The sequence below is a fragment of the Oncorhynchus mykiss genome, chromosome 14 (assembly GCF_013265735.2).
Source record: "Oncorhynchus mykiss isolate Arlee chromosome 14, USDA_OmykA_1.1, whole genome shotgun sequence".
NCBI lineage: Eukaryota > Metazoa > Chordata > Actinopteri > Salmoniformes > Salmonidae > Oncorhynchus > Oncorhynchus mykiss.
In genome coordinates, this window is record NC_048578.1 from 19,611,725 (window position 1) to 19,638,627 (window position 26,903).

Here is a 26,903-nt window from a genome sequence, read left to right on the forward strand (position 1 = left end):
ACCAATCACTGCCCTTCATTGTGAGGCTTTTGAAAAGCTTCCTAGTCTTTGTAGTTGAATCTGTTCATGAAATTCAATACTTGACTGAGGGACCTTACAGATGTTGTATGTATGCGGGACAGAGGAAGGGTAATTTTTTGTATTTTATTAGGAACCCCATTAGCTGTTGCAAAAGCAGCATCTACTCTTCCTGGGGTCCACACAAAAGATGACATAATACAGAACATTAATAGACAAGAACAGCTCAAGGACAGAACTACATACAGTGGGGCAAAAAGTATTTAGTCAGCCACCATTTGTGCAAGTTCTCCCACTTAAAAAGATGAGAGAGGCCTGTAATTTCCATCATAGGTACACTTCAACTATGTCAGACAAAATGAGAAAAAAAAATCTAGAAAATCACATTGTAGGATTTTTTAGGAATTTATTTGCAAATTATGGTGGAAAATATGTATTTGGTCACATACAAACAAGCAAGATTTCTGGCTCTCACAGACCTGTAACTTATTCTTTAAGAGGCTCCTCTGTCCTCCTCTTGTTACCTGTATTAATGGCACTTGTTTGAACTTGTTATCAGTATAAAAGACACCTGTCCACAACCTCAAGCAGTCACACTCCAAACTCCACTATGGCCAAGACCAAAAAGCTGTCAAAGGACACCAGAAACAAAATTGTAGACCTGCACCAGGCTGGGAAGACTGAATCTGCAATAGGTAAGCAGCTTGGTTTGAAGAAATAAACTGTAGGAGCAATTATTAGGAAATGGAAGACATACAAGACCACTGATAATCTCCCTCGATCTGGGGCTCCACGCAATATCTCACCCCGTGGGGTCAAAATGATCACAAGAACGGTGAGCAAAAATCCCAGAACCACACGGGGGGACCTAGTGAATGACCTGCAGAGAGCTGGGACCAAAGTAACAAAGTCTACCATCAGTAACACACTACGCCGCCAGGGACTCAAATCCTGCAGTGCCAGACGTGTCCCCCTGCTTAAGCCAGTACATGTCCAGACCCGTCTGAAGTTTGCTAGAGAGCATTTGGATGATCCAGAAGAAGATTGGGAGAGTGTCATATGGTCAGATGAAACCAAAATAGAACCAATACTAAACTCGTCGTGTTTGGAGGACAAAGAATGCTTAGTTGCATCCAAATAACACCATACCTACTGTGAAGCATGGGGTTGGAAACATCATGCTTTGGGGCTGTTTTTCTGCCAAGGGACCAGGACGACTGATCCGTGTAAAGGAAAGAATGAATGGGGCCATGTATCGTGAGATTTTGAGTGAAAACGTCCTTCCATCAGCAAGGGCATTGAAGATGAAACGTGGCTGGGTCTTTCAGCATGACAATGATCCCAAACACACCACCCGGGCAACGAAGGAGTGGCTTCGTAAGAAGCATTTCAAGGTCCTGGAGTGGCCTAGCCAGTCTCCAGATCTCAACCCCATAGAAAATCCTTGGAGGGAGTTGAAAGTCCGTGTTGCCCAGCAACAGCCCCAAAACATCACTGCTCTAGAGGAGATCTGCATGGAGGAATGGGCCAAAATACCAGCAACAGTGTGTGAAAACCTTGTGAAGACTTACAGAAAACGTTTGACCTCTGTCATTGCCAACAAAGGGCATATAACAAAGTATTGAGAAACTTTTGTTATTGACCAAATACTTATTTTCCACCATAATTTGCAAATAAATTCATAAAAAATCCTACAATGTGATTTAACTGGATTTTTTTTTTCTAATTTCGTCTGTCATAGTTGAAGTGTACCTATGATGAAAATTACAGGCCTCTCTCATCTTTTTAAGTGGGAGAACTTGCTCAATTGGTGGCTGACTAAATATTTTTTTGCCCCACTGTACATTTTTTTCAAAAGGCACACATAGCCAACATATCAATGCATACACACAAACTATCTAGGTCAAATATGGGAGAGGCATTGTGCCGTGAGGTGTAGCTTTATCTGTTAAAAAAAAAAAATGTTCCATGCAATAATGGCTCTATATAATACTGTACACATTCTTGAATTTGTTCTGGATTTGGGGACTGTGAAAAGACCCCAGGTGGCATGTCTGGTGGGGTAAGTGTGTGTGTGTCAGAGCTGTGTGTAAGTTGACTATGCAAACAATTTGTGATTTTCAACCTATTGTTTCTTATAAAAATAAATGAGGCAGTTAGTCTCCCCACAACTCTTAGCCAAGAGAGACTGAAATGCACAGTTTTTATATCAGCCCTCTGATTACAATAAAGAGCAAGACGTGCCGCTCTGTTCTGGGCCAGCTGCATCTTAACTAGGTCTTGCTTTGCAGCACTTGAACATATGACAGGACAATAATCAAGCTACATTTTTTTTTTAAATAGAGCCTGCAGGACTTGCTTTGTGTAGTTTCAAAAAAGCAGAGCATCTCTTTATTAAGGACAGAGTTCTCCCCGTCTTTACAACCATGACAGTTTACAATCTAAGGTAACGCCAAGTAATTTAGTCTCCTTAACTTGTTCAACAGCCACACCATTCATTACCAGATTGGTTTCAGGGACTTCATTAGCTGTGGTTGCTGATGCGTATAGTTGAATCATCAGCATACATGGACACACATGGTTTGTTTAATGCCAATGGCAGGTCATTGGTAAAAATATAAATTAGTAGAGGGCCTAGAGAGCTGCCCTGCAGTACACCACACTTTACACGTTTGACATTAGAGAAGCTTCCATTAAAGAAAACCCTCTGAGTTCTATTAGATAGCTATGAATCCACAATCTTCTTATCAATTTATTTCAACCAGTCATCAGTCATTTGTGTCATTTGTGACATGTCGAGTGCCCTTCTCTATAAGCATGCTGAAAGTCTGTTGTTACTTTGTTTACAGAGAAATCGCATTTTATTTGGTCAAACACATTTTTTTCCATCAGTTTGCTAAGAGCTGGCAGCAAGCTTATAGGTCTGCTGTTAGAACCAATAAAGGCAGCTTTACCATTCTTTGGGTAGCGGAATTACTTTGGCTTCCCTCCAGGCCAGAGGACAAAGACTCCTCTAGGCTCAGATAAAATATATGACAGATAGGAGTGGCTATAGAGTTAGCTACCATCCTCAGTATCTTTCCATCTAAGTTGTCAATGCCAGGAGGTTTGTCAATATTGATAAATAACAATAATTTTTCCACATCTCCCGAACCAACTTTACAAAATTCAAACTTGCAATGCTTTTCTTTGATTATTTGTTATTTTATGCATGAATACGATGGCTCACTGTTCGTTGTTGGCATTCCTTGCCTAAGTTTGCCCACTTTGCCAATGAAGTAATCATTTAAATAATTGGCAACATCAAATGTTTTGTGATGAAGAAGCCATCTGATTCGATGAAAGTTGGAGTTCAATTTGTCTTTCTGACCATAATTTCATTTAAAGTACTCAATATTTTTCCCATCATTCTTTATATCATTGATATTGGCTTCATAATACAGTTTTGGCTTATTTTTGTTGAGTTTAGTCACACCATTTCTCAATTTCGCAGTAAGTTGTGCAGCCAGACTTAGCCACTCCTTTTGTCCCATCTCTTTCAACCATACAGTTTTTAAATTCCTCATCAATCCATGGAGCCTTAAGTTCTAACAGGTGCATGTTTAGTCATTCAAAATCATGTCAACCCCTATTATTTCCATGTAATTTATGTGACTTGTTAAGACAAATTTTACTCCTGAACTAATTTAGGCTTGCTTAAACAAAGGGGCTGAATACTTATGCAACGACTATGTTTTAGTTATCAAATGTGTTATTTATCTTAAAAATAACAACTATTCTTCCACTTTGACAAAGTATTTTGTGTAGATTATTGAAAAAAAAGACAATTAAATAAATGTTAATCCCACATTGTAACACATTTTTTTTAAGAAATCCAAAGGAGGTGTAGACTTTTGCCATTTAGGATACCATAATTAGTACATTAAATCCCAGCCAATCCAGACTAATCTTGTTGGGATTCAAGTGCCCTCAGCTCAGGGACCTTAAACCAAGGCAGGATAGAGGGATGACTAAGAAAGGAGAGCTAGACATTGTGAGTTTTTTCCCCCCAAACCTTGTTTACACAAACAGCACTCTGTTTACATATTACGTTTTCCCCTCCACTGAGCTCGCCGCGAGGTGCGTTCCTCCCCGTTGATGGATGAGCTGCGTTTGGCGAGGACGAGCCGCTCGCTGTGGAGCAGCGTGTTACCGTGACAAGCCACAGAGAGCCGTCACTCACCCCTCTGTCCTGCACACAAGTGTGTACATGGAAAGGGATCACTGCAACTTACATTTACACATACCTGTTGGAAGGAGATTGAGAGGCGAAAAATGAATATTATAATGCAAACAGTAAATAGATTTCAACAATCAGTCATTAGATTTACTGTAATGAGCTTTCCTTTTGACGTTATTAAGATGTTTGCCCTGAAGCACAGTAAACACTCTGTCCCTGTGTGTTTTACCTGCTGCCTCCAGTGACAGTGTTAACTTAGCGGGATCAGAGTAGTGCACTTACTTACTCTGTTAGGCCCCCTCTGAGTACTGAGTCAACAACAAGATGCAGTTCACAGGACCTGGGGGAGTATTTTACAACTCAGTGTGGGGTGAAAACACACACACACACACACACACACTCAGGGTCTCACACTCACAGTCATCTGTGTTTTTGATATGTTATCGTGTTAGAGGGACCTTGTCTATACTATCTTTCTCCATTCACTTGTGTTCCTCTATATGGACCTGATTTTAATTACCTCCTTTAACTTGATCATTTTGGCAAGTTCAGGGGACTCTGTATTAATTGTATCACTTTGTTGTGAAGTAATCTCTATTCTGTTTCCTTTCTTAATTTGACCAATGTGTTTGTTTAATTAGTTGTTTATATTCCAGTATTGGCCTGAGAGAGAATCACATTATGCTCAATCTCCCTTCCTCTCTCCTTTTCTTTTCTTCCCTAGTCTCCATCCCATGGTGGTGTCAGTGGTGGGTGGTCTCTGTCGGAGCTGGACATTCTTCTCCTGGCGGGCACGGCTGGCCACACCCTCAGCCTGTCGGCCAGCAGTTTCGTAGAGGAGGAGCACCAGGTCTGGTACTTCCTGCTTAACACCCTCTGCCTGGTCGTCTTCCAAGACGTCTGTCGCAAGTACTTCCGGGAGCGCCGTGCCAACTTTGGGAGCTTGGAGGACGAAGACTACCTCCTCCCCTCCAATGAGGGGGACGCGGTTGCCTCACCGTTATCTGATTTGGGGGTGACGGATGCAGGTTCAGAGAAGTGGTTGGCCCTGGCTACCCCACCGCTCACCCTGGCGTGTTGTCGTCTGCTGCGCTCGCTCAACCAGACCGGGGTGCAGTGGGCTCACCTGCCTGACCTGGGACACTGGCTCAACAGGTGGGTGTGCTGAAGTTTGATACTTACTGTGTATTGTTGTGTTGTGTGTTACTTCACTCAGGATGAATGTTGCCATAAGCAGAGCTCCATACACTACTATATACTGTAGTGCAAGTTGAATATATTACATTTTCTTCATTTGCAGCAGCCTTTTTTAGTTAGCTTTTTGCCTGTTCATATCTTTTGCCCAATTAATAAAAATCCTGGGTACACACGCCAAACATTTTGCACCCCACTGCTTTGTAAGGCCATCGGCAGTGATTCCCCCCCCACCCCGGGCCTCTTTTCCAGCATTCATTGGTTTTCACGCTGCATTGTTACTGAATGTCAACTTTACTACTGAGTGTTGCACACAGCACTAGAGAGTCTCATCAGCTTGTGAAGGACCCAAGTCGGAGTAACTGTTCTAGAGGGCTGACTCACAGGCAGTACTAAGGTTGTCTCCCCAGAGTTGGTTGACTGTATACTGAATCAAAATATTAACGCAACATGAAAAGTTTTGGTCCCATGTTTCATGAGTTGAAATTCAAGGGTCCAGAAATGTTCCATACGCACAAAAAGCTAATTTATCTCTAATTTTGTGGACACATTTGTTTACATCCCTGTTACTGAGCATTTCCCCTTTGCCAAGCTAATCCATCCACCTGACAGGTGTGGCATATCAAGAAGCTAATATGCATGATAATTTTTGGCAGTATGTCCAACCAGCTTCACAACCGCAGACCACGTGTAACCACGCCAGCCCAGGACCTCCACATCAGTCTTCTTCACCTGCGGGATTGTCTGATACCAGCAACCCGGACAGCTTATGAAACTGAGGAGTATTGCTGTCTGTAATAAAGCCCTTTTGTTGGGAAAAATGTATTCTGATTGGCGGGGCCTGGCTCCCCAGTGGGTGGGCCTATGCCATCCAAGGCCCACCCACGGCTCCACCCCTGCCCTGTCATGTGATATCCATAGATTAGGGCCTAATTTATTTATTTCAATGGGCTGATTTCCTTACATGAACTGTGACTCAGTAAAATCATTTAAATTGTTGCATGCGTTTATATTTATGATCAGTATACAAAAGGAACTGCTCATGGTATTGTTCCATAAAACTCAACCTTGTCTTAGCCCCCCTGAGACAGCTCCTTATCTCCTCCTTGTTTCCAACATGATTTCTCTCCATTCTGTTGACCTATGGTCATTTTCATCTGGTTGTCTTTGCTGCATCTTACTCACTCAGGAGTCAGGTTAACTTGCTTCATTGTCTAGCCATGTATTGTATCCACTCGGTCATTCTTCCTCCTTGGAGCTCCCTCAAGGCTGCAGTACCACCACACAGGCTTTTTATTTATGTATTTTTATTGAACCTTTATTTAACTAGGCAAGTCAGTTAAGAACAAATTCTTACTTTCAATGACAGCCGCGGAACAGTGGGTTAACTGCTCTTAACTGTTCAGGGGCAGAACGACAGATGTTGTACCTTGTCAGCTCGGGGATTCGAGTTGTTAAGAAGCTATTTTTGTTTATTGTTGACCATTTTAATTGAAAACAATCACAGTTGTTAAGAAGCTACTGACTATTATGTCTGACTGACTATTACTGTGATTGCTTTCAATTAAAATTGTCAACAATAAACAAAAATAGCTTCTTAACAACAGTGTTCATTTTTGATGCTATTTTTGTCTAGTTTATTGTCCTTGGTGTAGACAGCCTTTTTAGTCACATAATAGTCATATTGAATTCCTTGGTGTGGATGGCCCTTTAGTCACATAATAGTCAGTGCATTGTTTTGTCAGGCAGGCCAAAACTCAATCCCACCAAAACAGGCTGAAACTTCAGGTGGTCTTTTCAAACAGCTCTTGCACTAAAAGGCATTATCGTAATTTTCAAAATTCATTTTATTCCAACCTCATAGTGTGGAAATGTATACAAAACATAGGAAAATCACATTTTTGACTGCACTGTGCCTTTAAACAGCTACAACATAGTGAAGTTTTAGCTTGCCAGAAAACTTAGGAGATCATTACCAAGCTTCTTTGTAGTGTTGCCCTGGTAAAGCAGTCCTTGGGGCTCTTAAGACATAAGGTGATCATACTGTACATGGATATGACAAGTCATATAATGCAGTATGGCATCATCATAATGCCTTATACTCATGGTCTCTGAGTAAGGTGTTAGGAATGTTTCAATAAAATTGTGACATTCAAAAGTGTGGCTCTAAAAAAGTGGGTGAGCTTCTGAATATACAGAGAACTCAGTGAACCCCCCAGTACCTTGGCAAAGGATCTAGGCTAGTGAATGAAAGAACATTCCTTGTTTAGACCAAGAGAAAATGCATAGAGTGTTATCCATTAGAGCCTGCTACCTTACCTTATTATCTCTGCAGCACCACAATGGTAGCTAGTTTCCTCACATCAAGGTTATAAATAAAAGTGGAGTAACTCCCATAGGAGCTAAAAGAAATGAGTCATATCCTTGGCTGTCTCTGCAGGTAGCATTAGGCTGTTCCTTTCTATTGTATGTTGAAAGCCTCTCTTCGGCTGCCCTGTAATTCTAAAGTGAAGAAAGCTCAAGGCAGATTTTAGGGCCAAGATAACAAGCCTAGATAGCCTCTGAATCCGAGCCAAAATCAGATTATCAGTGGACCGCTGTACATTCAGATTCACTCAACGATGTACAAAAAAACCTTGTGTGGCAGAAAGTTTGCGGAACCTTCAGCGAACCCGTTGTTCTCATTGTTGAACCCAAGGTTTTTCTGACCATTAGCATTCTCATGGCTCCACAAGTAACAAGATGAATGCCTTGTGCTGGGGGCACTGGGTTCAGAGTATTGTGGATTTAGAATTAGCTGACCTTTTTCCTGTCTGCCGTTGCCCCCTTTTCCTATATTCCCCCTGCTCTATGCTGTGTGGGTAATGAGCTCCGGCATCGTTCCTCCTTCAAGGTGCCTATCTGTTCCCCTTACCCAACCCAACCCCCTGCCCTGATACCAGGGCTATACTGTCCTTCTGGCATATCTAGGCTGCATCTCAATAGTTGATTGTGGCTTCCTCTTCCTTTTTTCCTCTCTTTCAAATGCATTGATATGAATGCAAAGAAGGGTAGATGAAAGCACAAAAGTAGATGCTTTTGTTGTCACCAGTCCAGTTATTTCTCATCAGGGTAGATAATGTGGAGGAAAGGAGACAAAGCAAGTTCCTTTAAGTTATTGTACTCTCTTACTCTATTGCTTCCCTGAGATGTTCTCTTCCTCCCTGAGATGTTCTCTTTGGTCCTTGAGATGTTCTCTTTGGTCCTTGAGATGTTCTCTTTGGTCCCTGAGATGTTCTCTTTGGTCCCTGTGAATAAGGACAAAAATCAAACACCCCAAAGCCTAACCTAATCCTAGCTCCTAACCCTAAAACTAACCCTACCTCCTCACCATAACCGTAACACTAATTCTAAACCTAAACCCTCTAGATATAGCATTTGGCCTTGTGGGGGGACTAACAAAATGTCTCCAGTTGGTCCATTTTTTGTATGTTTACTATTCTTATGGGGACTTCTGGTCCCCACAAGTATAGTTAAACATGTTCACACACCTCCACCCAGACAAATCCAGCTCATGCGCTCCGTCAGCAGCAGATTTGAATTTAGAATGGAAAATGAATGTGTTTATGCAACAAATGTTAGTGCATCGAACCGAATCACATCGATTCATTCTTCTAATCAAACCGAATCGCACCGAATCGTTTCAAACTAAAATGTATCATTCCTGTATTGTATTAGAGCCCATATATCTAGATACGTATAGAATCATCTTGAAAAGGAAAATTTGCACGTCCCTAGTAAATGTGCCATTCTTAATACCCCCTCCAATTTTACAATGTATGACTGTGGTGTGAGTCCAAGGAAATAACCTGGAATGGCACTAAACTCCACAATAAATATCTTAATGCATACAATATAGCTTCTACCCCCAAGTCATAAGACTGCTGAACATTTAATCAAATGGCCACCGGACTATTACATTGACCCCCCCCATTTGTTTTGTACACTGCTGCTACTCACTGTTTTATTATCTATGCATAGTCACTTCACCCCTACCTATATGTACAAATTACCTCTAACCTGCACCCTCACACTCTGACTCGGTACTGGTACCCCCTTGTATATAGCCTCGTTATGTTATTGTGTTACTTTTTATTATTTTTTACTTTAGTTTATATGGTAAATATTTTCTTAACTCTTCTGGAACTGCACTGTTGGTTAAGGGCTTGTAAGTAAGCATTTAATGGTAAGCCCTACACTTGTTGTATTCGGCGCATGTGACAAATAAAGTTTGATTTGATTGTTTTCATTTTTGAATGTTCATCGGAACAAAGTCAAATACATTTTTTAAAACAGATGTGTAACAAATTAATTGTGAAATTAGTGCAATTACACACTAACTCTAGTGTGTAATTAGTACAGTTTGAAGTGGTTTAAATGTATATCTGTTCTGTCTCTATAGCTTCGAACACAAGATGGTGCTATCCTTGTTCGCCGCCTTGTCATTGGCTCTGATCTACTTCCTGGTCCAGCGGAGATGTTCCTGGGTGTCCAAGATTGCCCTGGCCCTTGGCCTTCTGGGTGTATACAGCTACCGGGCGGCAGTGGGCAACGTTGTGTTTCCGTGGCAACGTGGTGGTGGAAACATGTCTAAGTAAGTTTTCGCCGACTGGGTGTACAAAACATTATGAACACCTGTTCTTTCCAGGTGAAAGCTATGATCCCTTATTGATGTCACTTGTTAAATCCACTTCAATCAGTGTAGATGAAGGGGAGGAGATGGGTTAAAGAAGGATTTTTAATCCTTGAGACATGTATGTGTGACATTGAGGGTGAATGGGCAAAACAAAAGATTTAAGTGCCTTTAAACGGAGAATGGAAGTAGGTGCCAGACATCTAAAATAAAAAATAAAAATGCTGTGTTGTATTTGCCTGTTTTTCGAGCCATTTGATAATGTGATCACATCATGGCTTGTTAATGAAGGCTATACCTTATGGCCTACATCAGCCTAAAGCACACAGCAAGGCCACAGAGGAAGAAAGACGAGGGGAAAAAACAACCTTTCAATCATTTGTAGCCAAGTAACCCAAGGGGAAAACTGCTTTGAAACCCCTTATTGCTGTCTGATTAGAGATCATTGTGCTCATGTCCTTAGCCTGGCCCTTTCTGTATCAAGGTGATTAATGGTCCAATCAGAGAGGCTGATCGCTTTGTTTACCCCCGTGCTTTTGATTTCTAATGACCAAATGTGGAGCTCCTTTTTGCGCTGCCACTTGGCTCAATCCCTCCCTATCACCAGCCAGCTAATAAACCCTTAGTACCCAGCCAGCTGCATCTTGTCCACAGCCCCGTTGACTGTGAGAGCATAATAATGAGTGTTCAGGTGCTGCTGCCCAGTTATCCTACCCCCCTTCCTCGTTTCTTACTAGACATGTTCCCTCCCCCCTCCACGCTCTCCTTGACATTGTCTCTACTCCTACCTACTCCCACCTAACCTCTCACCCCTACCCACCCTTACCCCTCGTTGCACAGTACCAGGCGCACACCAACACTCCATATAATTGACAACGCCGCCGTGTCAAGTCGCCGAGTCATTAATCACCGCGGGAAGGTGTTTATGCTGGCGCCGCGGCAACCTCCTGGCATTTCCATTAAGTTGTGTCTACAACAGTGGTGGCCCCGGCTCAGTCACTCGCAGCCAGGCTAATCTGGTAGCATGCGACCGCTTCATCCCTTTGTGGCTTATCACATTGACCTAAATAGCAGAACGAGGGTCTCCCACACTGTCTTGTTATGATAGTTCAGGCTGAATTTTTTGGGGTGTTTCGTAGGTCAAAGTCTAAAGGACAATTGTGCTTGACTGACAGCAAAAAAAATAAACATTTAGATTTTTGGGGGTTATGGCTCTTGGTATAGCTCTCTAGGCAGTATTGTTTTTCTCTCCCAATGACAACATAATTATCCTTGTCATTTCCTTAACTTTAAAATCATGGAGAATCACCTGTGACATTTTATGGTCTTGACTGTAAGTAGTTGGTTGGTACAGATGTCGGATCTTAACTTGATCACTCTTGTCGCAGAGAATTTTCCTGCTGCATCCGCAAATTCAAATGAGCCTTGTCAGTCCCTGAAAAACAGCAGTTTTCTTTCTCTCATTGCAGGAGCAGTCGAGTCATTGGGATCAGGGCAAATGTTCTCTCGCTCCAATTCTAGTCTGAGGCCCTATTACTTCAACATTCAGATGTACAAAAATGTATCTGAAATGAGGCCATCCACATCAACTGTTGTTTTATATAGCTTAATAACAAGATAGATATCAGTCTCCACTAGGCTACGACGTGCAAGTGTCAAGTGTAGGCTAAGGTAAAAATTTAGTTAAATTGTTTGGGCTGCTGCCTTCAGTGTGCACATATAGGTCTGCCGTTGGGTCGATTCTGGCCTACACCCTTCTGGCACAAAGAACTCAATCCCCTCGATTGACTTGATATATTTACTCTTTTCAACTATGGACAATCCAGGGATATTTTACCTCTGATTTTAATAAGAAATTACCATACCAGACACTTTGGATAACATAAGTAGTAAACTAATAAAATAATAAGTCAGCAGGGTAGGCTACACCAACATTAGTTTCCATTCATACAAATTATCGGGTAAATTGCCATATTAGATTATCGTGGTAAACAATGAAAAATAATTGTATTTCTATAAATCACCAGTTCAAAAAAGTGTGTTCAAAAAAAGGACTAAGTTGAAAAAGGACTAAGTTGTTCTGATTACAATACCAACCAGAGGGTGAACTTACAGTTGAAGTTGGAAGTTTACAAACACCTTAGCCAAATACATTTAAACGTAGTTTTTCACAATTCCTGACATTTAATCCTAGTAAAAATACCCTGTCTAAGGTACCCAGTTAGGATCACCACTTTATTTTAAGAATGTGAAATGTCAGAATAATAGTAGAGAGAATTATTTATTTCAGCGTTTATTTCTTTCATCACATTCCCAGTGGGTCAGAAGTTTACAAACACTCAATTAGTATTTGGTAACATTGCCTTTAAATTGTTTAACTTGGGTCAAATGTTTCGGATAGCCTTCCACATGCTTCCCACAATAAGTTTTTTTGGCCCATCCCTCCTGACAGAGCTGGTGTAACTGGGTCCGGTTTGTAGGCCTCCTTGCTCGCACACGCTTTTTCAGTTCTGCCCACAAATGTTCTATAGGATTGAGGTCAGGGCTTTGTGATGGCCACTCCAATACCTTGACTTTGTTGTCCTTAAACCATTTTGCCACAACTTCGGAAGTATGCTTGGGGTCATTGTCCATTTGGAAGACCCATTTGCGACCAAGCTTTAACTTCCTGACTGATGTCTTGAGATGTTGCTTTAATATATGCACATAATTTTGTTTCCTCATGATGCCATCTATTTTGTGACATAATTTTGTCCCTCCTGCAGCAAAGCACCCCCACAACATGATGCTGCCACCCCCGTGCTTCACGGTTGGGATGGTGTTCTTCGGCTTGCAAGCATCCCCCTTTTTCCTCCAAACATAACGATGGTCATTATGGCCAAATAGTTATATTTTTGTTTCATCACAACAGAGGACATTTCTCCAAAAAGTACGATCTTTGTCCCCATGTGCAGTTGCAAACCGTAGTTTGGCTTTTTTATGGCTGTTTTGGAGCATTGGCTTCTTCCTTGCTGAGTGGCCTTTCAGGTTATGTTGATATAGAACTCGTTTTTAAAGTGGATATAGATAATTTTGTACCTGTTTCCTCCAGCATCTTCACAAGGTCCTTTGCTATTGTTCTGGGATTGATTTGCACTTTTCGCACCAAAGTACGTTCATATCTAGGAGACAGAACGTGTCTCCTTCCTGAGTGGTAACGGCTGCATGGTCCCATGGTGTTTATACTTGCGTACTATTGTTTGTACATATGAACGTGTTACCTTCAGGCTTTTGGAAATTGCTCCCAAGAATGAACCAGACTTATGGTTTAAAAAAATTATGGGGTCTTGGCTTCTTTAGATTCCCATGATGTCAAGCAAAGAGGCACTGAGTTTGAAGGTAGGCCTTGAAATACATCCACAGGTACACCTCCAATTGACTCAAATTATGTCAATTAGCCTATCAGAAGCTTCTAAAGACATGACATCATTTTCTGGAATTTTCCAAGCTGTTTAAAGGCACAGTCAACGTAGTGTATGTAAACTTCTGACCCACTGGAATTGTGATACATTGAATTATACGTGAAGTAATCTGTTGGGAAAATGATTTGTCATTCACAAGTTAGATGTCCTAACCGACTTGCCAAATCTATATTTTGTTAACAAGAAATTTGTGGAGTGGTTGAAAAACAAGTTTTAATGACTCCAACATAAGTGTATGTAAACTTCCGACTTCAACTGTATCTTGAAAGACTTTGGTTGCAAGCAGGACACAAGTAATACCAACATATTTTAGGGAGCCATAATGGGTTGACCAATAGTGGTTGCAATTGAGATCAGCTATGCGGGGGAATTTAGCTCCTGTCAATGGTTCAATGAGACATCAGCTGGTGATAATCTAGTGCCATCGATGGATGCAGTAGGCTCATTGTTATTTGATTATATTCCAATACCCATTAGCCTCTCTGTGTGTGTGTGTTTCCCTGTTTGTTTCCCTGGCTAAGTTGATGAGCTGGTTTGTGCCATCAGTTGATTGACAGATGTAGGCCTACTGTAGAACGATACATTTTCCTCCAGTATTGATGCTTGTCCACGTTTTCTAATTAGTATAATTTGACAATATTGTTCTTGTCTTTGGTGTGGATTGAAGGCCTGTATTGTGTGGCTTTAATATTTAATTTCATAAAGGTGTCAAGATGTTTATGCAGCCTATCCAAAGACCATTTAGTTGAACTGAGACACTTTTCTTTCATGTTTAAATGATCATACTATTTCTTTTACGTCTTGAAAACATTGAAATAAATTCTGTTAACTTGTGGGCATAATATAGGCTCAGGCTGGTGACTAGATTGCCCAGAACTGCCGCAACCTCATGAGGCTTGGTGCCGGAGCACGCTGCTTAGACTTACTGCGCTACGATAGTTCACTAGGCCCTAGCAAGAACTAAGAATACTGATGATACACCACAAGTATGTGGACACTCCTTCAAATTAGTGGATTTGTCTATTTCAAGCACACGCTTTGCTAACAGCTGTATAAAATCAAGCACACAGCCATGCAATCTCCAAAGACAAACAATGGTAGTAAAATGGCCCCAGGTGTCCACATACTTTTGCTCATATAGTGTATGCTGATAGTTTTTCAATGTATTGTACATAGGCACATCATTTTTTTATAATTTTATTATAAAAAGGTACATAAGGTACGGCGTGAATTGTACACAAATACCGCTTCCGCCTGCCCCTTGGTGGCGATTCTAAATATTTCTTCAGATATTCAAATCCTCCTGCTGCAGGATTATTGTCCTCCTGTGACGAAATGGGTCAAATTAAGATATGACATCTGTAGGGATCGAGTTAATGGCCATATTTATTTATTCCTCTATTCCTCCTTCTCTTTCCTTTCTTCACTTTTTCTTCTCCTCCTGCACATCAGGAAATGTTCCACCAAATTCTCCAATTGTAGAGTCGACTGTAAAAATGTTGGGAAAAAAGGGCCTTGGAATTGATGGGTCTCCCGCTGTTTCACGTTTCGATATCGTGCTGCCCGTCCTCAGCCTGATGAACGGCCATGATTTATGTGGCCCAGCAGAGGCTGCCGAGTCCCCCCCCCCCTCCCCACCAGATGGGGTCATCAATCAGACCATTTTTATTGTCATTCAAAAAAGGAAAATTGTCACCATGTAGCTCCGGTGCAAAGAAAGCCATTCTGGGAAATAATATGTACAAACTGTTAGATGGTTTAAGAGGCACTTTGAATCGTCCAGCTTTTTTTGTAATAGTTTCACGTTTTATTAGCTGTTTTTCATTCTGCTTGTTATTCATTTTTGGTTTTCCCATGTTCTTTTATGTTACAATTCACCTCACATCATTATAGCATTGGTAGGCCAGTATTAAAACCGTTGTGTGTATGTTGTACATCACTTAACATTTTTGTAATTTAGCGGTCGCTCTTGTCTATAGCGACATGCAGTTAGTGCTTTCATCTTAAGATCGCTAGGTGAGACAACCACATATCACAGTTGTTGCATGCAAAAATTTCCTCAATAAATAAGTTATCAGCAAAGACAGTGCTAGTAGGAAAAGACAAGTGCAGGTTACCACATTGACTAATACTAGCTCAGCTAATCCTAAATGTAATCTAAATGTTTTGCTGGCTTCATCAGGTGTCACACAATACATTGCCTGGCCCCAGAATGCCCACAGCTGAATGTGAAATGTGATTGGCTTTCAATGTAAATGTCATTTGTGACATACTGACTGTCTTTGGATTGTAGAATACTCCAGTCACAGGCAAGACCATCCAGTCTTTGTGACAAGGAGTTATCTGCCCCGCTGTTAAGTCATCCCCTTGTTAAATGGCAACGTGAAATCATATCTCAGCCCAGTGCAGTTAACGTGAATTACAGGAGTGGTGATGAAATACATATCCTAGAGACCCTAGGAGGCTACTGTGTTATCTGAACACACTTGACTTGTGTTACAGCACCATACTGAATAGAATTGTGTATTTTCTGGTCTATTTCCAACACCCCCAGAAAACACACACAAATGCAGTGAAGCACCAGAGTTGAAACATTGTAACCAATGTAGAGGATGCTTTCATTGTTCCAAATAGCATTATTGCATAGTGACATTAGTAGTCTCTGAGATGTCATAGCGTTTGCTCCAGAACACCATCACTTCCCGGTGCTAATTCAGTTCCATTCTTCTGGAGTTTTTCTTTCATATCCCATCTTTTATGTTGCCATTCCTGTGAGGAAATGTAAAGATTGAGAGATACTTGAACAAAGGGTGACCCTCCTTCAAACCCAGGCTAATGTCATGTTTCTCATTATGCTAGAGGACCACCTTGTTCAGAGAGGGGCTGAGTACTGTAGCGATGAACGTTTCAATGAGAGATCAAGGTTGTAGCTTGATAGTTTGGACAATTTATTACAAGACCACTTGCTTCTAAGCCTAAGAGTTGCCACTAAACCTGAGTTAGTTTCCATAAATGACTCAAAATACATGTACTGCTGAGCACATGGAACCTACACACCACTTCAATCGAGGTGTCAAAAATGAAATATCTTACAAGTTCTGTTGAGTGTGTTCTGTCAAAGCGCTGTTAGTGTTTGTGGCTGTTTTCTAGTACCATCTCAATCGGTTCCTGCAGTGCTCAACACCTCCCCAAAGCAACCCCTTTATTTGGTCCTGATTAGATGTTTGTTGTGCTGACACTTCATTTGGGAACATTTATTCATTCAGATCCCTCATGAAGTTGCAAATTAATTCCAGGCTCTCATCAGAACCTCTTGAGTACACACATGCACACACACGTGCGTGAACACGCACGCGCACACACAAAGCATTCAAATACACACCTGAGGTGATTGCAGGTGTCATGGGTATGATAAGCAACGGCTCAGTCTCTCTCTCTCTAAAGACATTCCTGGATAAGAATGAAGCTATCATTAGCTCATACTCACATTCAGCCTATAGCCTTTCCACAATCTCCTGTTCTAAGCCTCCCTCTGTCACAGCCATATGATTACTTCGGAATCAACTAGGACCATGTTCAAATTGTATTTCTACATTCTCTCCAGTATTTGTTCAATTGTTCACTAAATTTTCATTTTTGCGTGGCTATGACCTCTGTTGAAAACAAAGTCTAGAGGCCTTTGAGCACCCAGGAAACTACTGTTTGTCAATGTCAGTTTCTCATGTTTTCCTCTTACCGAATGCTACTCATGAGCAAATAATGAACGCAGGTGTCTAGTTAAACTGTTCTCCCAAAAAGTGACACAAAATGATCATTACTCAATGAACTTTGCAATCTGTCAGTGACATTAATGCTTGATCTCTTGGCAGGTGTGGGTTTTGAGACACGTCCTCTCTTTTTTTAAATGATTTTTGTATTTCACCTTTATTTAACCAGGTAGGCTAGTTGAGAACAAGTTCTCATTTACAACTGCGACCTGGCCAGATAAAGCAAAGCAGTTCGACACAAACAACAACACAGAGTTGACTGATCCATTGTGCTCTACTCTCCAAGATGGCAGTTATGGCATTTTGATGACTGATATTGTCATCACGTGGGATATTGTCATCAGTCAAGCTAGTGAGGATACACACCTTGTTTAATGACCAGTTATACTGGCAGGCAGACAGACTGACTGGAGTCCATGGTCTCCAGAAACCTTCAGAATCTTCCTCTTGTTTTTTGGTATGGACTTGGTCAGTTTATTCAAGTGTATTATTAGCATGGTTGTTCTGCCAGCATCTAAATACCAGGATTTCATTTCTGTGTGTGGTTTCCCCTGAGAGCATGTGCCTCCTCACTGCAGAGAGAGAGCGAGGGGGCTGGCATCATGTCGGCATTTTCTCGTTCTCTACCCATCTGTGCCACTCATACCAAATAACACACACTGGCCTCAGCATGGCATTTGTTTGTCATATTTCCAGCTCATTTCATTTGCTGATTGTGTTGCTCTGAGCAATATCATCTAACTCAAGCCCTCACACAGACGCCTGTGGAAAATCCCAACACAGATTTACATTTGAGTCACTTAGCAGACTCTTATCCATAGTGATTTACAGGAGCAAGTAGGGTTAAGTGCCTTGCTCAAGTGCACATTGACAGATTTTTTTGTGTGGATTCGAACCAGCAACCTGTCAAACCACGCACTCTTTGATTCCTCCGTATCCTCTCAGTTAAACAAGTCATGCTTAGCATAAATCTGGCAAGACTGGGATTTCCAGTTGTGCTTAGCATAAATCTGGCAAGACTGGGATTTCCAGTCGTGCTTAGCATAAATCTGACAAGACTGGGATTTCCAGCCATGCTTAGCATAAATCTGACAAGACTGGGATTTCCAGCCATGATTAGCATAAATCTGACAAGACTGGGATTTCCAGTCATGCTTAGCATAAATCTGACAAGACTGGGATTTCCAGTCGTGCTTAGCATAAATCTGACAAGACTGGGATTTCCAGCCATGCTTAGCATAAATCTGACAAGACTGGGATTTCCAGCCTGCTTAGCATAAATCTGACAAGACTGGGATTTCCAGCCATGCTTAGCATAAATACAACAAGAAGAGGATTTCCAGTCATGCTTAGCATAAAAGCCAAGAAGGATTCTCTCCACATCTAATTGTGTGTGGATAAAAAATGTGAATAATATAAACGCGAGAGCTGTAGCTAGCACAACTCCAGGGTTAGAAGGAACTGCTTGCCATTCATCTGAGGGACGAGGGTTGCAATAAAAAAAAAACTGAATTAATAATACATTGGCAACACCTGCTTGACTCCCTCTCCTAGTGAACTAGACCCTTATTCCACTCCTATCACTCCAGGCTCCTTAAAACTCAAGGATGTTTGGTCCCTTTGGGGGGCACGCTGTCAGTCTAGTCATATTTGACGAGAAGGCGGCCCTGTTTGTAAGGCTGATTAGTGTCTGGAAGATTGACGGTTTCTTCTTTCTATTTCCTTGTTGAATTTGTCTAAATTAATGGGGGTTGAGTGTTTTACTTTTATCGACACTTTGTTCATTTAGGAAGTGAGGTTCACCTGGTGACGGCTTTCCCAGCGGGCAAAACAGGTTTAAATCACATCATAAAAGCTGTTTTGCTCTTGTCATTTCAACATGTTTTGCCCGCTAGTTAAGCGTGGTTTTATTGATAATGAGCTGTAACCTCATTCTCCTCTGCCTCTCCTTCCCTAGGTACAGTAGCTAGCAGTAACAACTGCTGCAGCACCAAAATCCATGGTATTTTTAGTTTGTTTAGGTTCATGTTTATTCACTAGCTGGTAGTTTGTCAGTGCTCATTTTCATATTCTTATCCATGCTTCTCTCTATCTCTCTCTCTCTCTTACACACCACACACGCACACACACACACACACACACACACACACACACACACACACACACACACACACACACACAAAGAGAGGCAGATATTGTACTAAGGTGTGAGCGGGGGTGGGGGGTGGGCAGTCTGTTTGCTGTTTGGCAGACTGACTGTCTGCACTCTCTCTCCTAAGGCTTCTCACACTAAAAACTCCTGACTTCTGTTCACACAACCCTGTCTCCATGGTTACGTGCCAGGAGGCTACGTGTCGTCTCCTGTTGTCGTACCTTTTCCCAATGAGCGAAGACATAGAAAATGTTGTGCGTTCCATAAGAACAGGCACAGGAATCAGGATCATTCACCCGTATGGGTTTTAGTCAAAGCACATGTCCTTGTGTCTTCTGCTATGTCTAACACACATATGTATGTGTATCCACGTTAACTTGACTCAAAAGCCCGGGGAGCTGACTTTCTATTGATCTTTCTTTACTTAGTCTTTTTTTTACCAGGTTAGTGGTGTTTGTCTGAATTTCTGAAGTGAGAAACCCTTCTCTCTGTCATAATAAGAGGGGCCCTGTGTGATGACTGTCTGTGTACTTACCACCATCATATCAGTTTCTAGATTGGCTTGCCCTTCAACTCCCCAACCTATCTAGAATACAGATGTATTGTATCTTGTGTACAGGGAGCTTGCTCAGGTCTTAGTGTGAAAAAGCTACGGGCAAATAGCCATTGTCAAGACTTTAAAAAGTATGGAATTGTATGCTACAGTCTGATGAAGGTCTGGACTTCTTGAACTTCATGGATACAAGGTAGATACATACGGTATGAAAATAGGCTATGCCTAGCAAGATAGAGCAAGATAGACCAAAAACATCTCAACAATCAGTCATCTCCTCACAAGAATTGCTGCAAACAAGAAAGGTTGAGGTGTTGAAAATGTATCCGTTAGCTTGGGGAAAAGTCTGGATTTTTATTATCTGAAGTCTGCAAGCTCATTTTGTAAGATCTCAACACATTGTTTTGGGTTAGTAAGTCAACATATCTTTTCCCTCTACTGGGCCTCATTCTCCAGGTTTGAGCAGAGTATACTTAGCTCTACTCACCTCCCCTTTATGCTGTCAAATGGAGACTTGACCTTATCTATCCGTGTTCTTTTCCTGTGGGCCCACGAGAGAGTAAAACACTCATAAATAAATAAACTTCTCACGTCTCTCCATGGAGATAACTGATGTCTAGTGAGGCACGAAATGGCTGCCTTCTTTACTGAGATGGGGCTGTTTTGTAAGGGGAACTGCAGATTTTTTTTTATCCATTATTTTACCAGGTAAGTTGACTGAGAACACGTTCTCATTTACAGCAACAACCTGGGAAATAGTTACAGGGGAGAGGAGGGGGATGAATGAGCCCATTTTAAACTGGGAATTATTAGGTGACCATGATGGTTTGAGGGCCAGATTGGGAATTTAGCCAGGACACCGCAGTTAACACCACCACAAGTGCCATGGGATCTTTAATTACCTCAGAGAGTCAGGACCCCCGTTTAATATCCCATCCGAAAGACGGCACCCTACACAGGGCAGTGTCCTCAATCACTGCCCTGGGGCATTGGGATATTTTTTAGACCAGTGGAAAGAGTGCCTCCTACTGGCCCTCCAACACCACTTCCAGCAGCATCTGGTCTCCCATCCAGGGACTGACCAGGACCAACCCTGCATCAGAAGCAAGCCAGCAGTGGTATGCAGGGTGGTATGCTGCTGGCCAATGCAGGTTGAGGGTGTTTCTGTATTTTTAAAAGTTTTGTAACTGCAGCACAGCAGAAAAATAACTGACAAAACATGTTACATCAACAAAGTAAGACAATAAAGTGAAACTAATTCAAATCTGAACTGGACCTGGGGCTAGTAACAGGTTATTGGGCATTCAGATGGAGTGGCCAGCCCTTGGACACTTGAGTTCCTTGAACAATGTTTTAAACGGGCTAACCACTTCATCTCTTTTCTCCTCAGGGGGACCGTGGAGGCACGCTTTGTGTATGTCTTCGTCCTGGGCATCCTCTTCACGGGCTCCAAGGACCTGTTGCGGTCCCAGGTCATCACAGCCGATGCCAGGCTGAAGAGCAGGGGCTTATGGGAAATCTACAGGTAGGTAGACTACATGGCAAATAGCTTAGAGAATAGAGAGGCGGGCTAGCAATCGGTAGGTGGCAAGTTTGAATCCTGTATACATTGTTTTATTCAACCTTTATTGAACCATGCAAGTCAGCTTAGAATCACTTATTTGTCTTATTTACTCATTAAGCATAGTTATTGGACAATAAAGTAATCTTCTTATAGTGGTATGGTTCTGTTGGTGGCCCTGTTGTTCCGAGCCCACAACCTGCCGGTGCTGTGCTGCTGTTTGCTGGTCCAGACTTTGATGGCCCAGTTCATCTGGAAGAAGCTCCACTACGACGCTGCACAGACCACCATCATGCACTACTGGTTTGGACAGGCCTTCTTCTACTTCCAGGTAAGGGACCGTTAGATGAGGGGGATCTGCACTCCCCCCAAAATATTTAAATGCATGAGGAAAAAAACTATGAAATATCTTATTTTGAGTGCAAAGCAGACACAGCAGATGAAGTCCTTTTCTAAATGAAGTTGTGAATGAGGTACAGTTGAAGTCAGAAGTTTACATACACCTTAGCCAAATACATTTAAACTCTGTTTTTCACAATTCCTGACGTTTAATCCTAGTAAAAATTCACTGTCTTAGGGCAGTTAGGACCACCACTTTATTTTAAAGTGAAATGTCGGAATAATAGTAGAGAGAGTAATTTATTTCAGCTTTTATTTATTACATCACATTCCCAGTGGGTCAGAAGTTTACATCCACTCAATTAGTATTTGGTAGCATTGCCTTTAATTTGTTTAACTTGGGTCAAACATTTCGGATAGCCTTCCACAAGCTTCCCACAATAAGTTGGGTGAATGTTGTCCCGTTCCTCCTGACAGAGCTGGTGTAACTGAGTCGGGTTTTTAGGCTTCCTTGTTTGCACACGCTTTTTCAGTTCTGCCCACAAATGTTCTATAAGATTGAGGTCAGGGCTTTGTGATGGCCACTCCAATACCTTGACTTTGTTGTCCTTAAGGCATTTTGCCACAACTTTGGAAGTATGCTTGGGGTCATTGTCCATTTGGAAGACCCATTTGCGACCAAGCTTTAACTTCCTGACTGATGTCTTAAGATGTTGCTTTAATATATCCACATAATTTCCCAACCTCATGATGCCATCTATTTTGTGAAGTGCACCCTCCTGCAGCAAAGCACCCCCACAACATGATGCTGCCACCCACGTGCTTCACGGTTGGGATGGTGTTCTTCAGCTTGCAAGCCTCTTTTTTCTCCAAACATAACGATGGTTGTTATGGCCAAACAGTTCTATTTTTGTTTTATCATACCAGAGGACATTTCTCCAGAAAGTATGATCTTTGTCCCCATGTGCAGTTGCAAACCGTAGTCTGGCTTTTTTATGGCGGTTTTATAGCAGTGGTTCTTCCTTGCTGAGAGACCTTTCAGGTTATGTTGATATAGGACTTTTTTTACTGTGGATATAGATCATTTTGTACCTGTTTCCTCCAGCATCTTCACAAGGTCCTTTGCTGTTGTTCTGGGATTGATTTGCACTATTCGCATCAAAGTACGTTCATCTCTAGGAGACTGAACGCGTCTCCTTCCTGAGCGGTATGATGGCTGCGTGGTCCCATGGTGTTTATACTGGCATACTATTGTTTGTACAGCTGAACGTGGTACCTTCAGGCATTTGGAAATTGCTCCCAAGGATGAACCAGTCTTGTTGAGGTCTACGCCTGACCCACTGGAATTGTGATACACTGAATTATGAGTGAAATAATCTGTCTGTAAACAATTGTTGGAAAAGTGACTTGTCATGCACAAAGTAGATGTCCTAACCGACTTGCCAACTATCGTTTGTTATCAAGAAATTTGTGGAGTGGTTGAAAAACGAGTTGTAATGACTCCAACCTAAGTGTATGTAAACTTCCGACTTCAACTCTGTGTGTGTAGGTAGGTCACTTTTTCATGCAGGATAGAAGAGGTCTTCTAGATTTCCTCATGTCGTTCTGTTTCAGTGAACATAATCAAGTGTACAATTATATTTTGCTGTCACAATACCTAACATCCCGAGACACCACACACCCACACCCACACACACACACAGCCCAAGTGTTCACCAGATAAAAACAATTTTGGCGTCCCTGAATTCCTCCAACCCCTTGATTTTGTCACTTTGTTACCACTCTCAGATCATTATGAAGGGGTCAGGAATGACCAATTACCACTTTAGGTGTCCATGCGTGAAATTATTGACCCTGGGTAATGGTTAGTCTCAACAAAGCTGTAAACCAGCCCTACTGTAGGCCAAGCTGAGCAGTCCAATGTCCTAAAACTCCTATTGTAGCCACTCCATGGTCGGCCCTGTGGAACATACATGATTCAATAGTTTAATTGATCCACTAAAATATGGTGTTGAGTTTGTCCATTGGAGGGTGGCTTAGTCAGGCTCTTTGACAGAATGGGTCCTTTCACACGCACGAGCACGCATGCACTCACTCCATCCATCCACCCCTCCAGGCAAGAGAGAGAGGAGCTAGTGGCCCTCATCAGCCAGTGAATTAATTCAGCTCCCGCGGCAATCGCGAAAGCTCTTCCATCACACCTGAGCCCTCGTCAGGAAATGGAAAGGGGAATGAGAGACTGGGCCAAAAACAGTGGGGAGGAGAGACGAGGTGGAGGGGAGTTTTTACACCATCACTGCAGCCCTTACAAGGCCAGTGAGGTGACAAGCTCTGAATAGCTACCTGCGAAGTGGAGGAGCATGCAGGAGACCGACACATTTTAATAGTATCAGCTTCTGACTCCTTTCGAAAGTTAACATTGACTGTATTCCGTAATCTTCATATATACATTTTTCCCAATGTTAAGTCAGATGTAGTTAGTGAAGTTAGCTAACTTAGTTAGCTACGTTACCCAACTTAGCTACATTTTGTTAACTTAAATAGTCACATTAGCTAATGTATTTAGCTACACTAGCTACTGTATGTTAGCTACTTTAGCTAGCTAAGCTACATGATTTAACTACTACGTTAGCTAAGTAAGCTAAGGCTAGGTGTGAAAATGAAGCTTAATAAAATGGTCATCTTCTGTTTGGCTGGCTGTTTGTCTGTAGGGGAACTCCAACAGCATTGCCACGGTTGACATCTCGGTGGGCTTCGTGGGACTGGAGAGCTACATAGAGGCCCCGGCTTTCTTCCTCACCGCCCTCAGCACGTATGCCGGGCCCCTGCTCTGGGCTGCGCACCTGGTTTGCTACCTCAGCTCAGAGAAGAGGTCAGTTACTGTAGACTCAGCCCCCTCACACCAGTAAGTGTCATTAGTGATGATACATTCATAAGTTAATTCATTCGAACATACACAGCCCAGGTACCAGCTAACCATGGGTTTATCTTTTGAGCTTGTTTGTCTTACTGTAGCAGACCAATGATGAAGTAGAAGATTTGGTAGATTGAAAGCCTTGAAACAGATGATTTAGTGCAGGGAGGACATCTATGTACTCACAACATGATGATTTAGTGCAGGGGGGACGTCCATGTACTCACAACATGATGATTTAGTGCAGGGAGGACGTCCATGTACTCACAACATGATGATTTAGTGCAGGGAGGACGTCCACGTACTCACAACATGATGATTTAGTGCAGGGAGGACATCTATGTACTCACAACATGATGATTTAGTGCAGGGAGGACATCTATGTACTCACAACATGATGATTTAGTGCAGGGGGGACGTCCATGTACTCACAACATGATGATTTAGTGCAGGGAGGACGTCCACGTACTCACAACATGATGATTTAGTGCAGGAAGGACGTCCACGTACTCACAACATGATGATTTAGTGCAGGGAGGACGTCCACGTACTCACAACATGATGATTTAGTGCAGGGAGGACGTCCACGTACTCACAACATGATGATTTAGTGCAGGGAGGACGTCCACGTACTCACAACATGATGATTTAGTGCAGGGAGGACGTTCATGTACTCACAACATGATGATTTAGTGCAGGGAGGATGTCCATGTACTCACAGGTAGCCTAGTGGTTAGAGCGTTGGACCGGTAATCGAAAGGTTGCTAAATCGAATCCCCTAGCTGACAAGGTAAAAATCTGTTGTTCTGACCCTGAACAAGGCAGTTAACCCACTGTTCCTAGACCCTCATTGTAAATAAGAATTTGATCTTAACTGACTTGCCTAGTTAAAAAAGGTTGAATTACATTTTTTTTTTATTGTGCAGGGAGGGCGTCCATGTACTCACAACATTGATTTGGCCTAAAACAAGAGGCTGGTGAAACTTTCCAGTTATTCAATTGTTCATGAATGGAATTTCAACTGATTTACGGAACTGGAATGGAAACTGATTTGAGCACTACCGTACCATAATACATAAAGACAAAAAAGGACATTAACCCAACAGAGCACAGTAACCTAACAGAGAACAGTATATTATTTCCGTCTAGCATGAGACTGCAGTGTGTAATTTTTGGGACTGGATCATAATGCGATGACAACGCCTTGGCCACATGCCAATTTATTTTGGATTCAAAACAGCAGCGCAGCAAGCTACCCCTGGATGTTATTTGGAAATGCAAAAGTGATCATCAAAGATGCAAGAGATCGCCTTGATCCGGGAACACTTTGTACATCGTTTTAACGCTTGCACCCCTAATTGATTGTCTCATTAATTCATTTGATTCCGGCAACAAGTTAGCCACCTAGAGCACAATTCAAAGAGCATAAGATAAAAGAACGTGATTATTAATACATGAGATAAGTGTTGCTACCCCGTGTCTTGAATGTACATTACAGTATGAATCACAGCACTATAAGCTAACAGTTATGGAATGGAAAAAAGAAGGGGTGGAGGATGTGGTTAATATCAAAAAGCTGTTTGTGGGTGGGTGTTTTTTTTCTTCTTTAAAGAGGCCTCTAAGCTTCTTTGTTACTGGCATCTAATTCCAATTAGGTTGAGTGATAACTAGCTCCGAAATGCAGCCGAAGCAGATCGTAAAGCCTAGTCCAACAGGGGGACCCCTTCTCCTAATGCACGCCAGCGTTTCAATAATTTATGAAAACGACCACTTTGAAGTCCTGCTCTTGGAGAGGGAAAAAGGGAATTGTGAACACACATATACTTACACTCATAAGTTTGGACACACCTACTTATTCAAGGGTTTTTCTTTATTTTTCTACATTGTAGAATAATAGTGAAGACATCAAAACTATAAAATAAAACATATGGAATCATGTAGTAACCAAAAAAGTGTTAAACAAATAATTAAAATAGCCACCCTTTGCCTTGATGACAGCTTTGCTCACTCTTGGCATTCTCTCAACTAGCTTCATGAGGAATGCTTTTCCAGC

General features: G+C 41.9%; 1 protein-coding gene across 1 annotated transcript in view; it reads left to right on the forward strand.

The window, feature by feature from the left end:
- Window positions 1-26,903, forward strand: part of LOC110488955 (GPI ethanolamine phosphate transferase 2) — a 119,558-nt gene that overhangs the window by 82,407 nt on the left and 10,248 nt on the right. Inside the window, exons 9-13 of the mRNA XM_021561447.2 lie at window positions 4,962-5,392; window positions 9,873-10,064; window positions 21,427-21,561; window positions 21,754-21,928; window positions 24,648-24,808. Of these exons, the coding sequence (XP_021417122.2) occupies window positions 4,962-5,392; window positions 9,873-10,064; window positions 21,427-21,561; window positions 21,754-21,928; window positions 24,648-24,808 (1,094 nt within the window). The remainder of the gene's footprint in view (window positions 1-4,961; window positions 5,393-9,872; window positions 10,065-21,426; window positions 21,562-21,753; window positions 21,929-24,647; window positions 24,809-26,903) is intronic.